This window comes from Geosmithia morbida (assembly GCF_012550715.1).
Source record: "Geosmithia morbida isolate 1262 chromosome Unknown scaffold_3, whole genome shotgun sequence".
NCBI classification, from domain to species: domain Eukaryota; kingdom Fungi; phylum Ascomycota; class Sordariomycetes; order Hypocreales; family Bionectriaceae; genus Geosmithia; species Geosmithia morbida.
This window is the reverse complement of record NW_023336190.1, coordinates 1,533,075-1,546,133: the sequence shown is the minus strand read 5'-3', so window position 1 is coordinate 1,546,133 and position 13,059 is coordinate 1,533,075. Positions and strand designations below refer to the sequence as shown.

General features: G+C 56.6%; 5 protein-coding genes across 5 annotated transcripts; 2 read left to right on the top strand and 3 right to left on the bottom strand.

Moving 5' to 3' along the window:
* Positions 1-554: 554 nt before the first annotated feature.
* Positions 555-2,348, bottom strand: GMORB2_5398 (Cytochrome P450; the record flags this gene model as incomplete). Its single annotated transcript, XM_035467372.1, has 3 exons — positions 555-931; positions 1,001-2,153; positions 2,220-2,348. The coding sequence occupies 3 exons, from the start codon at positions 2,346-2,348 to the stop codon at positions 555-557; spliced, it is 1,659 nt and encodes a 552-aa protein (XP_035323384.1).
* A 525-nt stretch (positions 2,349-2,873) lies between these two features.
* GMORB2_5397 (Ribulose-5-phosphate 4-epimerase/Fuculose-1-phosphate aldolase) lies at positions 2,874-3,787 on the top strand (the record flags this gene model as incomplete). The annotated part of the gene is made up of 2 exons (XM_035467371.1): positions 2,874-3,656; positions 3,713-3,787. 2 exons carry the CDS (start codon positions 2,874-2,876, stop codon positions 3,785-3,787), a joined length of 858 nt encoding a protein of 285 aa, XP_035323383.1.
* A 1,030-nt stretch (positions 3,788-4,817) lies between these two features.
* GMORB2_5396 (uncharacterized protein) lies at positions 4,818-6,791 on the top strand (the record flags this gene model as incomplete). Its single annotated transcript, XM_035467370.1, has 4 exons — positions 4,818-5,004; positions 5,109-5,679; positions 5,805-6,017; positions 6,086-6,791. 4 exons carry the CDS (start codon positions 4,818-4,820, stop codon positions 6,789-6,791), a joined length of 1,677 nt encoding a protein of 558 aa, XP_035323382.1.
* A 218-nt stretch (positions 6,792-7,009) lies between these two features.
* Positions 7,010-8,127, bottom strand: GMORB2_5395 (Short-chain dehydrogenase; the record flags this gene model as incomplete). Its single annotated transcript, XM_035467369.1, has 2 exons — positions 7,010-7,182; positions 7,296-8,127. 2 exons carry the CDS (start codon positions 8,125-8,127, stop codon positions 7,010-7,012), a joined length of 1,005 nt encoding a protein of 334 aa, XP_035323381.1.
* A 598-nt stretch (positions 8,128-8,725) lies between these two features.
* GMORB2_5394 (sodium/potassium-transporting ATPase subunit alpha) lies at positions 8,726-12,701 on the bottom strand (the record flags this gene model as incomplete). Its single annotated transcript, XM_035467368.1, has 9 exons — positions 8,726-9,344; positions 9,449-10,023; positions 10,119-10,467; positions 10,563-10,957; positions 11,060-11,300; positions 11,376-11,917; positions 12,009-12,277; positions 12,358-12,421; positions 12,510-12,701. The coding sequence occupies 9 exons, from the start codon at positions 12,699-12,701 to the stop codon at positions 8,726-8,728; spliced, it is 3,246 nt and encodes a 1,081-aa protein (XP_035323380.1).
* Between the last annotated feature and the right edge of the window lie 358 nt (positions 12,702-13,059).

Sequence of the window (13,059 nt, the reverse complement as noted above, 5' to 3'; positions counted from 1 at the left end):
ATTATCTAGCACATTATCCTTGATGATTGATTGTGAGTGATGTGGATATCATTGAATCCGTTGCTGCCAGCATCCGCGTCGAGCCATCGTCAGTCGGTATGATACAGCCATCAGCTTCAACATGGCACTTACTTGAAAGCCGGTAAGGTCGCTTTGCGGTCAGCAGCTGATGTGTTTCTATAATCCTCTTGGAGAGCCTGACGACATTTATCCGACTTTCCGATCCGATGGTGGCATACCTATGCGCGGGAACTTGAGACACAAATCTTCTACGGCATAAATACACGAGAGGTAGAGTCCTCTCGGAGACTTTATGCGGCAGACACGTCTGCTATCCCTGATAACCAAGCTACATGCAGCTCATCATCGTCATCATATCCGGGCAGACATTCGTTCAACATGTCTGATTGCATATCTCTCGTGCTTCCCTGCCACTTACACGTGTGACATCGCAAGGACCGCAATTCCATTCATTATCAAATCATAACCTCACTCCCTAAATGCAAGTCTTTCATCTGTACAGCATATGCATCGATGCAGCATAAACCAGCCTCTCACTCTTTGTAGTGCTCCTTGGTCCTCTGCTCAGCCGCGCTCAGACACTCGCTCAGGGCCGCCGGGTCTCGGGGAATGAGCTTGACCTTGAACTCCCTGGGAATGGCCACCAGCGCCGTCTTGAACTGATTGTAGTCGACGTAGTCGGTGTTGGGAGGGTGCGATTCGCTCGCAATGATCTTGTATGACGAGAGGATTCTGATGAGGGAAGAGTACAGAAGGCGCGATGCGATGTACTGGCCGGAGCAGGCGCGGGACCCGGTGCCGAAGCTGAGATGGCCGAGTCCACTGCCCTCCTGCTCGACGGGGGGGTCGATGCTCTTGAGCCATCTCTCCGGCCTGAACTTTCCGCCGTCGGGGCCGAAGTGGTCGACGTCTGGAACATGTTCAGTCAGCTTCAGTGCGGGTGGGAACCTCAAGATGGAGGGTTGGCGACTAGACCTACCGTGGTTGCCAGCCTGGGCGTTGATGAGGATCATGGTCTTGGGGGGGATTATGGCGCCGTTCCAGTTGACCTCGGTGACCGTCTTCCTCGGCAGGCTCATGGCGCTGACGGTGTAGTAGCGGCCCGCTTCCTTGACGATGGCGTTGACGTACGGGACCTTCTCTTCGACGTACGAGGCATCCCAGGCGTCCGACATGTCGGGATAGTGGCGCTTGATGTCCTCGTAGGCGCGGTCTTGCCACACCTGTCCCTCCTCTGTACAGAGAGAGCCGATGCAGGAGGTCAGAGTTCCGGGGATGGTCTCGAAGCCACCCGAGACCAGAGAGAGACAGATCGACGACACTTCGACGCCGCTGAGCTTGCTCTCCTCGTCCTTGAGGATGGCCGCCGAGATGCACGGCTTGTCGACGCCCCTCCTGATCATGTCGCGCACCTTGTCGAGGAGGAGGTTGAGGTAGGCGTCGCGACGCTCGCGGAGCTCCTTGGACCGAGCGTTCTTCTCGTTGTTGGGGAAATAGCGAAGAATGGGCACGTAGTCCTGCAGATTCTCAGACGCACTGCGGAGCAGGGAGATGGCCGAGCCGACGTGCAGGATCTCACGGAGGAGCTCGTCGTAGACCTCGTCCATGCGGATACCGTAACAGAGAGTCAAGGTCGTGTTGAGGGCATACCGCTGGATGTACGGGCGGACGTCGACCTCGATCTCGCCATCCTTGCTGTCCTTGTGCATGTCGCGCAGGATGCAGTAGCTCTCCAGGTCAAACATGGGGTAGTAGTTCTTGAGGGCGGGGCGACCGAGAGCAGTGCCGGCAGCCTTGCGCTTCTTCTTACAGGACTCGTCCCAGGGAGAGGAGCCGATCGTGAAGCCCTGTGTGCTGCTGATGACGCCGTGGAATGTGTAGAGCTTGGGACGGTCGATGACTGCGTTCTGGTGGCCTAGGAGCATCTTCTTGCAGTCGTCGAATGAGTTGACGACCACAGCCCGGGTGTTTCCCAGCTTGATCTGGAAGACGGAATGGTTGTACCGGCGCCACCATTTCTCACACGTGGTAGCATGATCCTCGCCAAGCTTCAGCAGGTGGCCAAATACCGGGACAGCTCCCGGGATTTCAGGCAGTCCCGATATGTAAGGGATATCAGTTGCGTAGGCGACCTGTGCCAGTGTCCACGGTCAGGCATGGCAGGATCGATGACGAGATCATTGTGAGGCTCTACTTACATTGTATATGAAATAGGCCAAGAGGACAAGAGAGGCTATGCCGACGATGGGCTTGAAATTGTCGTGTTGGCCCAGTTGGGCCGCTCGGTGGGTTAGCAGTCCGATAAACTCTTCGGCCTTGACGTCCATGGTGAAAGACTTGATGCGTTTGAACTTGACAGAAAGGTTGTGAGACGCCAAGGTGGACGAAGGATCTGGGTCTAGGTGTATATAATTCTGACTATCCCTTCGAGATGATGCTTGTCACATTTTGTGATCCAATGACCGAGAGGTCGTAGCAATAGCACCCAAGACAGTGGCGATCGGTACGTCCGACAGGGTTGCGGGGAACGTCAACACAGTCGACAGTCGATGTATCGATACCAGCGCCTGATAGCGAAGCTTTCGGGGATGCCGGAATATTCGGGCTCGCCATGTTAGAAGGGATGGCGGAGCTGACATGTATTGGCCGTCGGCCCTCCCGCCCGCTGATACTGGCGCCGCTTCATCCACGTGGGTACAGGCGCGAAGGTCGGGAGGTGCAGAGTCTGGGCAATAGTGAAATAACATGTATAAATCACGACTGGAGAGATCTCCTCTGTGTAGAGGGGTAAAAGTGGTTGAAGCCAAGGATACCCCATTAACCTAAACTCCTGCACAGCCCCCCCAGTCAAGATGGCCCCCTCAGCTACCGCTCCCATGGACGTTGCGTCGATTTCAGCCCCCGAGAAGGCGGTCGATGCCATGGCGGCGATGGCACACCAGGGAAAGAGACTTCAGGGAATCCCCAAGTTCTCTTCGCACGCCGAGAGGAGGCAGTGGCAGCTAGAGCACATGGCCGGAGCCTTCCGTGTCTTTTCGCGCGAGGGCTACACAGAGGGCATATCGGGACACATCAGCGTGCGCGACCCCGAGTTTGAGGACCGGTTCTGGATCAACCCCCTGGGTGTGCACTTCGGGCTCCTCAAGGCGAGCGACATGATCTGCGTCAACCTCGGGGGCGAGGTCGTGGGCGGCAACACCGAGGGCTCCATCAACGCCGCGGGCTTCCAGATCCACAGCGCGGTGCACAGGTCTCGCAACGACGTCCACGCCATATGCCACACGCACTCGGTCCACGGCCGCGCGTGGTCGGCCTTCGCAAAGCCCCTCGAGATGATCAACCAGGACGTCTGCTACTTCTACAAGGCCCACTCGGTGTACTCGAGCTACGGCGGCATCGCCAACGGGTCGGACGAGGGGGAGAGAATTGCGCGGAGCCTGGGCGACGGAAAGGCTGTCATACTCAAGAACCACGGCCTCCTCACCGTCGGGGAGACGGTCGATGAGGCCGCTTTCCTCTTCTGCCTCATGGAGCGCAGCTGCAAGGTCCAGCTGCTGGCTGACACGGCTGGGCATGAGAAGCACATTGTCAGTGACTCGGAGGCTGCCTACAACTTTGAAATGGCGAGTACGCCGGTGAGTCGCGATGCCGTCTGACCCGAGCAAGTTTCCAAATCCTGATCTTCAAATAGGAGACTCTGTATACCGAATTCCAGCCTCATTACCAATATGAAGAGGCCATGGCAAATATCAGCTTCAAGTCTTGAGGGTGTCGACGGGATATCTTCATGTGCGTGTACATGTGCATGTGCACGTGCATGCAGTGAACAGCTTGGAGAAGCTGGAAGATTCCACCTTCACCTCTCTTCCAATTGCCTCCGTGACTGTATATTCGCAGAGACAGCTCATCGCCAAGGTGATTGCGATCATCATATAGGCACACATGCGCCCAACTTAGACACCGTTCTGTCAACCATTGACGAAGCGCCCGATTAGGCTAAAAATGAGGCGTCAGCCCACAATAATTGTCCGATATATGAAAGAAAGCAAATACAAAAACTCTAGATATCAATTGCCATTTTGCCGCAATCTGAATCGTATAGCTCCAGATTGTACACGGTACAAGCGCCAGTGTTCCCGTCATAGCCGCTCGGTCAGAGGTGGCCGGAACGGAGCAAATCTTCAGTCGTTGACATCGCAACCGAATCGGATGTGCCTTATTAGTATCCGCCTGCGATTCTCTGGGCTGCTATCAGCGACTTGCGGGGTCGGTGCCGCGGCATGGCGGTGTCTGTGTCGGTCCTCCCGATCTCATGATAGCGGGATCCTGTTTCTCGTCGGACTAATGTCCACTGCACTGCCGCTATCTCTCGGACGAGTATTACGAGCAGACGGCGCGACCTGTGATTTGCAACGCTGGTGATTGTACCTTATCGTAAACGTAATACTACTATTGGGAGGATCTTATGTCTCCTATTAACATGCACCCTCAGCTTCTGTCTGATAATGCCCAGGATTGGATACGCAGCTATCATCGGTATCACAGAGTGCCCAGCTAGAGCGACGGCCCAGACCAGGGTGATCGGGTAACGCTAGCTTTGGAGCATCCTATGCATGGACATGCATTGCCTCTCGACTCTCCTGTAGCCTACATGTGCTATCATCTATTATAAATGTTTCGTCCTCTTCTTAGGCATCCTTAGATCCAGGTCACGACAATTTCAATTCGGGAACGTTTGTTGATTTCTTCCTGCATGCTGCCGGTGAAGCATTCGAATGTTAGACACCGAAGCGAACATGTCGGCAGCCAAGTATTTTGAAAAGGGCCCCCCGGAGCCATCTCTAGAGAATGGCTCCCCGGGAAGCATCAGCAACAACGACACTGTCCAGGGCGTTTCCGAAACGGCTGGCTCCCAGGCCCTGCACCGTCAGTTGCGCGGGAGGGAAGTTCAACTGTACGCCATTGGTGGCGCGATCGGCACCTGTATGTGTTGATATTCTCTGAAAGGGAGAGGACAGAGGGAGGGGATTGCAAGAGAGGGGGAGAGGAAAGGAAGCAAAGAAAGGACTGACATTGAATTGTGTAAGCTCTCTTCGTTCAGATGGGTGCCGCGCTCCCCAAGGGAGGACCGGCAGGTCTCTTCATCGCCTTCCTCATCTGGGGCGGCATCATGTGGGCCGTCAACGAGTGCTTCGCCGAGATGGTGTCGTATCTCCCTGTGCCGTCCCCCTTTATCCGATTCGGCAGCGACTTCGTCGACGGCGCGCTCGGCTTCTCCATGGCCTGGAACTTCTTCCTCAACATGGCCTTCCTCGTACCCTTTGAGATTGTCGCCATGAACATCATGATCACCTTTTGGACCGACGAGGTGCCCGTCGAGGCCGTCATCGTCATCATGATTGTTCTGTACGCGGGTCTCAACTTCGCCACTGTCCGCTACTTCGGCATCGCGGAGTTCTACCTGTCCATCTTCAAGGCCGTGCTCATGATAGGTCTCTTCTTCTTCACATTCATCACCATGGTCGGCGGGAACCCGCTGCACGACGTCTACGGCTTCCGCTACTGGAAGGAACCCGGCGCTTTCAACTCGTACCTCGAGCCGGGAGGCGTCGGTAAATTCTGCGGCGTCCTGTCCTGCCTATATCAGGCCAGCTTCTCGTATGCTTCCTCGTCCTTTCCCCCCTGTCTGCTTCCGCTCTTGATGATGACGAGAAGGAAGAAGGGAGAGAAGAGCAGGAGAGAGAGATGATGGGAAGGGTATACTAACATTGTCACTGCTGCAGTATAACTGGTCCCGAGTATTTGGCCATGCCTGCGGCCGAGACCAAGAACCCTCGCAAGGTCCTGCCTCCGGCCTTCCGCTCGTTCGTCTGGCGTATACTCGTCTTCTTTGTCGGCTCGGCTCTGTGCATGGGAATCGTCATTCCATCCGACGACGAGACCCTCATGGGCATCCTCGACGGCGACATCTCCGGTAGCGGCACCGGTGCAGCGTCGTAAGTCTCACAGGAAAGCCCGCCCACCGACACTATCGGCATCTACTAATTGGCATGTCATCACGCAGGCCCTATGTGATCGCCATGAAGCGTCTCGAGATCCCCGTTCTGCCCCACATCGTCAACGCCCTCATCATGACCTCCATCTTCAGTGCCGGCAACGGAATCCTGTTCTCGGCCACTCGAACCCTGCACGGCATGTCGCTCGAGGGCCACGCGCCCGGCGTCTTCTCCCGCTGCACCAAGAACGGGGTACCGATATGGGCGCTGGCCTTCTCTCTGTGCTTCTGCCTTCTCGCCTTCCTGCAGGTGAAGAGCTCGTCGGCCGTGGTCCTGACGTACCTCATCGACCTCGTGACCGCCTGCCAGATGCTCAACTACGGCTTCACCGCCTTCACCTACCGGCACTTCTACTCCTCCCTCAAGGCCCAGGGAATCAGCCGCGACAGCCTGCCTTACAAGGGCAGGTTCCAGCCGTACACCAGCTACGTCGCCATGGGAGGCACGCTGTTCATGCTCCTTGCGGGCGGATACACCATCTTCCTCGATGGGAACTGGAGCGTCCAGGACTTTTTCCTCACCTACACCATGATTGGCTTCTTCGTCGTGGCGTTTGTCGGGTGGAAGGTCATCTTCAAGACCGAATACGTCCGTCCCGGGACAGCAGACCTGAGCCTCGGCGGGATGAGGGAGGAGATTGATGCGTACGAGGCCATGCTTGTGCCCGAGCAGAGTGGTCGTGTAGGGAGGGTCTTGCGGAAGATCTTCCACTAGTGTGGTTCTTTCTCCTGTTCAATCGTAGCCTTCAATCTTCTCTTTCTTCTGCTTCTGATAGTATCATGCGCTCGTCTACAGGTCATCACTACAATAGGCTTGGTGGTTGTAGATATTCCACAAAAACAAAAACAAAAAAAAAGGGCAACATGTAGAAGTACATGACCCGTCGTTTCCAAGCTCAGATCCTGAAGCGGGAACGGCCCTCGCAACAAGCCTCAAGAGGTCTGAACTGTGCGCTGATGGTTCTCTGGCAGGAAAGGATCAACCTTTTCACTGCACCACTTCCAAAAATCATGGGCTATGCCTGATCCGCCCTGCTCCTTGGACTTTGCTGCGTCCGTCATGTCCTTGGAGATGCGGTCTGACCAGAATCGACCCCAAGGAGCGACTGAGTCGTCAGACGAAAGATTTTATCAGCACATTGAGAATTGATTTTTCCCCCCCTCCTTTCTTCGCAAGGGTCCGGTCCGGTCCGGGTTATAGGGGAGGTGAGGGACTTACCGTGTGAACCTGACTTTTCGAGGGTAACATCAGGCGAGCACGCGCAGAAGAGCTCGGTATAGGCACCGTAGACGGAAGGGTAGAAGAAGGTAGAGCGGAGGAAGGCGTAGAGCAGACGGGGGAGGTCCCGCCACAGATCCGAGTCGAGGTTGCCAGGGTTGGCGGACAGCGACACGATGCCGGCATCCCTGTACATGGCGGCGAACTCCACGGCGTGGAGGTAGTTGCCCACCTTGCTGCAGAAGTACTGGCGGCTGATGTAGAGGTCCTTGATGCGGTCCAGGGAGCTCATCAGAGCCTGCGGGGAGAGGCCCTCGGCCGCGGACGACGAGACCCACACGACGCGGACGCTGTCCCTGGGCGCCGTCCTGGCCGTCTCGCACAGGACGGGGGTGAGCAGGCGCACGAGGGCGAAGTGGCCGATGGCGTTGACGCCGAACTGCAGCTCGAAGCCTTGCTTGGTCTCCTGCGCCCTGTCGAGGAACCCCACGCCGGCGTTGTTGATCAGCACGTCCAGGCGCGTCTCCCTGGCCAGGAAGGCCTCGGCCGTGGCCGAGATGGTCGTCAGGTCGGCCAGGTCGAGGTAGATGAAGTCTATGAGGCCCGTCGATGAGGGGTAGGCCTCCCTGATCTCCTCGATGGCTGAGCGCGACTTGTCGGCCGACCGCCCGGCCACGTAGACGCGCGCATTCTTGGAGTATAGGATCCGCGCCGTCTCCTTGCCTACTCCCGTGTTGCCGCCCGTCACGATGTAGACCTGGATTTGCCACCGGTCAGGGGGAGTGGTCTCTCTCAACGTATACCTCTGCTCAACGACGGAATCCTGGGGCATCTTGTGTTACCTTGCCGGATAGGTCCGCGATATTCTTTTCCGTGTATGCCGGCGTTCCCGGGAACAGCTGGGGCAAGATGCTCCACAATGTCTTCCTCATTCTGTGCAGTTGTGAATTGATCAGCTGCTTATTTTCTGATATTTGGGTCAAGTCAAACGCGATAGCAGTGGGATGATTCGACGAATGCGTCAGCTACAATTGAAAAAGATGAAATTGCTCAAGAAAAAGGAACGACTGGTAGAGCTGGACGGTGTAGGGAGGGAGGTGAGGGGGGGGGAGGGGGGAGGTTCCCGGAGGCGCGTGCGATCATCAAACCCCGTTGTTTACTGCGCCTCAGATCGAGTGGAGCCAACCTGGAACCGAATTCCGTAACGGATTTCGATTTCGATGCCAACCCCATGTCGGCCAGGATACGGTCACAGCATAGGCACATAAACAATGATTTCATGCTATATGTAAAAGGTAAAGAGATCAGGTGGATGGTGATATCGTCTTGTCTGTTGCCAGTCACCCCAGATCCACCAATACCTTCTCCCAACACAACCACATTTCCCCTTTATTCCTCTAGACAGTCAATAGCAGACACGGACGACATCGCTACCAAGCAGCTTTAGCAAGCCAAGACCCCGGAAACTTGGCGACCAAAAACTTCCTCGCCTCATCCAGCACGATGAGAAATATTCCAAAAGCAAACGGGAGAAACCAATGCTCGACCGGAACAGGGGTTGTGCCCAGTATAGGGTAAAGCTGGGGGATATATAGCCACATGATGGCCATGGCCAGGGCAAACAAGATGGCCGGGAAGAGGTACCAGTTCTGGGTGCGGCGGTTGAACAGTGGGGGGTGCTGGAAGATGCTGAGGCGCCTGGTCCTGGTGGTCATGAGGTTGAACCACTGCATGACGACGAGGTTGACAAAGTAGATGGACGACGCCTCGCTGAGCTTGCGCGTGTAGTACTCCTCGTCGATGCCGGGGGGGATCTCGCCGAAGCCGAACCACAGCTCCTTGAAGGGGATGCCCTTGCGCTGCAGGTACCAGTATGACATGGCGAACGATGCCAAGGTCTGGATGATGCCGATCAGCCCGTACGAGTGCAGGATGAGCTGCCAGTTGACGAGGCGGTCCTTCTCGACGTTGCGGGGAGGGCGCAGAAGAACGTCGGCCTCCGGCTTCTCGTACGAGAGCATCGTGGCGGCTATGCAGTCGGTGAAGCAGCTATGCAGATTTGAAAGTTTTTCGGAGAAGACAAAGTCAGCAGAGTCTATGTGTCATGTGCATTTCCCTTCCGTACGTACCAGATGATAATCATCAGGAAGGACGACAGAATCTGCGGAAGACCAAAGAGAATGTTGGTCATGATGGGCCAGAACTCGGAGAAGCTACCGGCAGGTAAGAGGTAGCAGATGACCTTCTTGAGGTTATCAAACACAACTCTGCCGTACTGGACGGCCGAGAGAAAGGACGAGAAGGAGTCCAGGAGGATCATGTCGGCCGCCTCTATGGCGATGTCGGATCCGCTGCCGAGGGCGACGCCGACGTCGGCCGCCTTGAGCGACGGGGCATCATTGACGCCGTCGCCAGTCATGGCAACGACGTTCTCATTCTGAAACTCCCTGACGATGCGCAGTTTCTGCTCCGGCGTGGTGCGCGCAAACACAACCTCTCGGTACCGCGTCAGCGTCGACCATTGGTACTCCGTGAGCGAGATGAGGTCCGGGCCGCTGAGGACGATAGCCCCGGGGTGGCGTATGATCTGTGGCGCGGCCGCTGTCGACTTGAGGTCCTCGTCGTCGGGCGTCCGTCTCAGGTCGCTCGGCCCGTCCACTGTTTCCGAGGTGACGATGCCGGCATCGCGGGCAATGGCGAGCGCGGTAAGGGCAAAGTCACCGGTGACCTAGGCAAGGACAAGCTTGTCAGGATTTATCAAGCAGTTCAATGGACGGGATGATGAGGAGGAAGAAAAGGAAAGGAGGGCATGTATGTACTTACCATAGCCACGCGGATTCCGGCGCCGCGAAGAGTCCTCACGACGTCAGGGATCTCAGGCCGAAGAGGGTCCACGATGGCAACGAGGCCGACAAGAACAAGACCGGACCTGGAGTGCTCCAGGATGGAAGCCTCCTGCTCGGTGGTCCTGGGTTCGCCGCAGACCTGGTCCAGGGGGACGACCTTGCGTGCGAGCAGGAGACACCTCTTTCCCTGAGACGAGTACCGGTTCTTGAGGTAGTCGATGCGCATCTTGATGCTCTTGTCGATAGGCGCCATGTCACCCGTGGCAGTCACGTACTGCGTGCACCTGTCGACGATGACATCGGGGGCACCTTTGATGGTCAATAGCCTTTTTTTTTGTCGCCCAAAGTCAGTCCATACGTTCATATTTTGACACGATCAAAGAAGAGGAAGAATATGGAGAAGAAGAAAGAGGTAGCTCACATGTCCTTGTCGCCAAAGGTACCGGCTTCGAGCCGGGAGAGAGTCTGCGGGAGGCACTCTGTCTTCGCAATAGAGAAGCACCGAATCATAAACTTATTCTTACTGTTGAAGCCGAGCTCAAAGGTCATACTCCAGCAAGCACGGAGGTATGCCACGCCCCCGGACTCGACGGCCTCGGCAAAGCGCAGAATGGCCTGGTCGGTAGCGTCTCCAAAGATCCTTCTCTCGGTCAGGGGCAGGCTGGAGGTGGCGGCGTCCATCTCACCGGCGTTGCAGAGGGCTGACATGGCGCGTAGCTGACGCAGGGAACTGCCGCTCTCACGAGGAGCAGAGGCGGCATCGTCCACCGACATGCTGTTCAGTCCGACGACAGCCTCTGTAACTGTCATTGTTCCCTAGAACCGAAAAACAAAACAAAAAATCAGGTTTTGTCTTCCGAGAAAATGGGTGACGATTTCAAAAACGGAAGAAGAGAGGAAGAAGAAAAGAATACATACCTCTGTCAGAGTCCCTGTCTTGTCCGAACACACGACCGAGACGGATCCTAGCGTCTCGACCGTCTTGAGAGACTTGCACAGAATCTTCTCCTTGCGCATCAGGTTGGCCGTTATGGTCAGACCGGCCGTCAAGGCGACGGGGAGACCCTCTGGCATGAAGGCGACAGTGACGCTGACCAGGCTGACGATGAGAGTGGGCACGTTGATGAAGTCCGGGTGGTCCTTGTGAAGCCACGCGCCCCTATAATGCCATAGAGGAGGTTAGGATGGAGCGAAAGGGAGGATATAGACGAGCAGGAAGGAGACATATTCTCACCACACGGTCACGGCAATGGCAGCCATGGTAAACATGACGCAGCAGATGAAGATGACAAAGTACATGAGCTCCCTCTCGAGGGTGGTCATCTTCGTCTCGGGCTCGCTGGTCAGCTTAGCGATGCGTCCGAAGACGGTCCTGTCGCCGGTGGCAACGACGATGCCCATGCAGGATCCCACGGTGCAGTGCGTCCCCTGCAGGCCTATGTTGAAGGTCTCGAGATAGTTTGTGTCGGTGTGGTCGACGGTGGCCGGCACGGGACGCGACTCGCCCGTCAGCACGGAGCGGTCGAACTTGGCGTCGGACGAGACCTGGACGAAGCGCATGTCGGCAGGCAGCTTGTCGCCGGACTTGGCCCTGACCAGGTCTCCCGGGACGATCTCGGAGGCGGGAGGGCGGACGACGACGCCCTCACGAATCACCTCGCACTCCTCGGGGAGCATGTGCTTGATGGATGACATGACGCGCGTGGTGGACCAGTCCTGAAACATGTTGAACAGGGCTTGTATGACGAAGACGGCCAGAAGGACAATGGCCAGTGCCTTGCGCATGCAGTCTGTCAGCTGAGGGGTTTGACGTGACGCGGTGCGATGCGGTCAGTTAAGGGGGGGTTGGGGGGGAGAGGTGGCTCACCAGGTTGGCCACGGCTGGCGGATCGCCAAGAGGCTTCCACGAGATGAAGACGAGGATGCTGGCTACTAGGAGGACGGATCCGAATCCCTTGAAGAAGTAGCCCATTACCGTGCTGAACCAGCGCGTCTGGGCGGGAGATGGAGCGTTCCTGCCGTATTCCGCCTGGCGCTTCTTGATCTGTTCCGTCTCGAGACCGGCTGTTGGCGAGGTGCGAAGGCGTTGGGCTACTTGGTCTGCCCCGATGGTATGCCACTCGAGGTCCGTGAGGTCTGTCGTATGTTCCCGTCATCAGTCTTCATCCACAGATAGAGGTATGTGCGAGAGGGCTCGCGAGTTGCGTGCACGTTACCTTTGGCTGCATCGACCTTGGCCTTTTGAGCCTCTGCTCGATCCTTGCCCTTGGACTCTTCTATCTGGAAGGAGCTGAACTATCTTGTCAATACCTGTCGTTCCCGAGATGTCCTCGTCTCGCCTGCTCTACACCGTCAATGCAACTCACACGGTGCGGTACTGGATGGGAAGGGCGAGAGCAGCATCGCGCGAGTGAGCCCTCGTCCTCACACTGTTGATCGAGTCGGACGAGATGGCACGCCCTGGCCTCTCGCGCGATGTCCTCCTTGGACGTCCGCGTTCCTCGTCGTCCTGGAAGCGGATGCGCTCTATGAGCACCTCCTTGTCGGCGGTAGGGTTCATTCCGAGGTTGCCCGAAGGGGTCTCTCCCGCCAAATCCGTGATTATTTAACAGGACAGAGAAAACAAGGAGATAAGATAGAGGTGGTAGTGCTGGATGGTATGCATGCTCCTGATACTGCTGATTATGTGGGTGAGGCCCAGGTATTTATACGAGAACAGAACAGAACAAAAAGCTCTTTTCTTCTTCTTCTTCTTCTCCTTCTTCTGCTGCGACGTTCCCGTCATGTGCAATAAGGGTCGGTGAGATCGACGGGCTCCCTCCTAGGCTGTGCCTCCCTTCCTAATCCTCCGGTGCGATGGATGATGTATGGACTCTTCTCGACCACGACTCTACCCTGACGAGCGCGTGTAAGCGGAA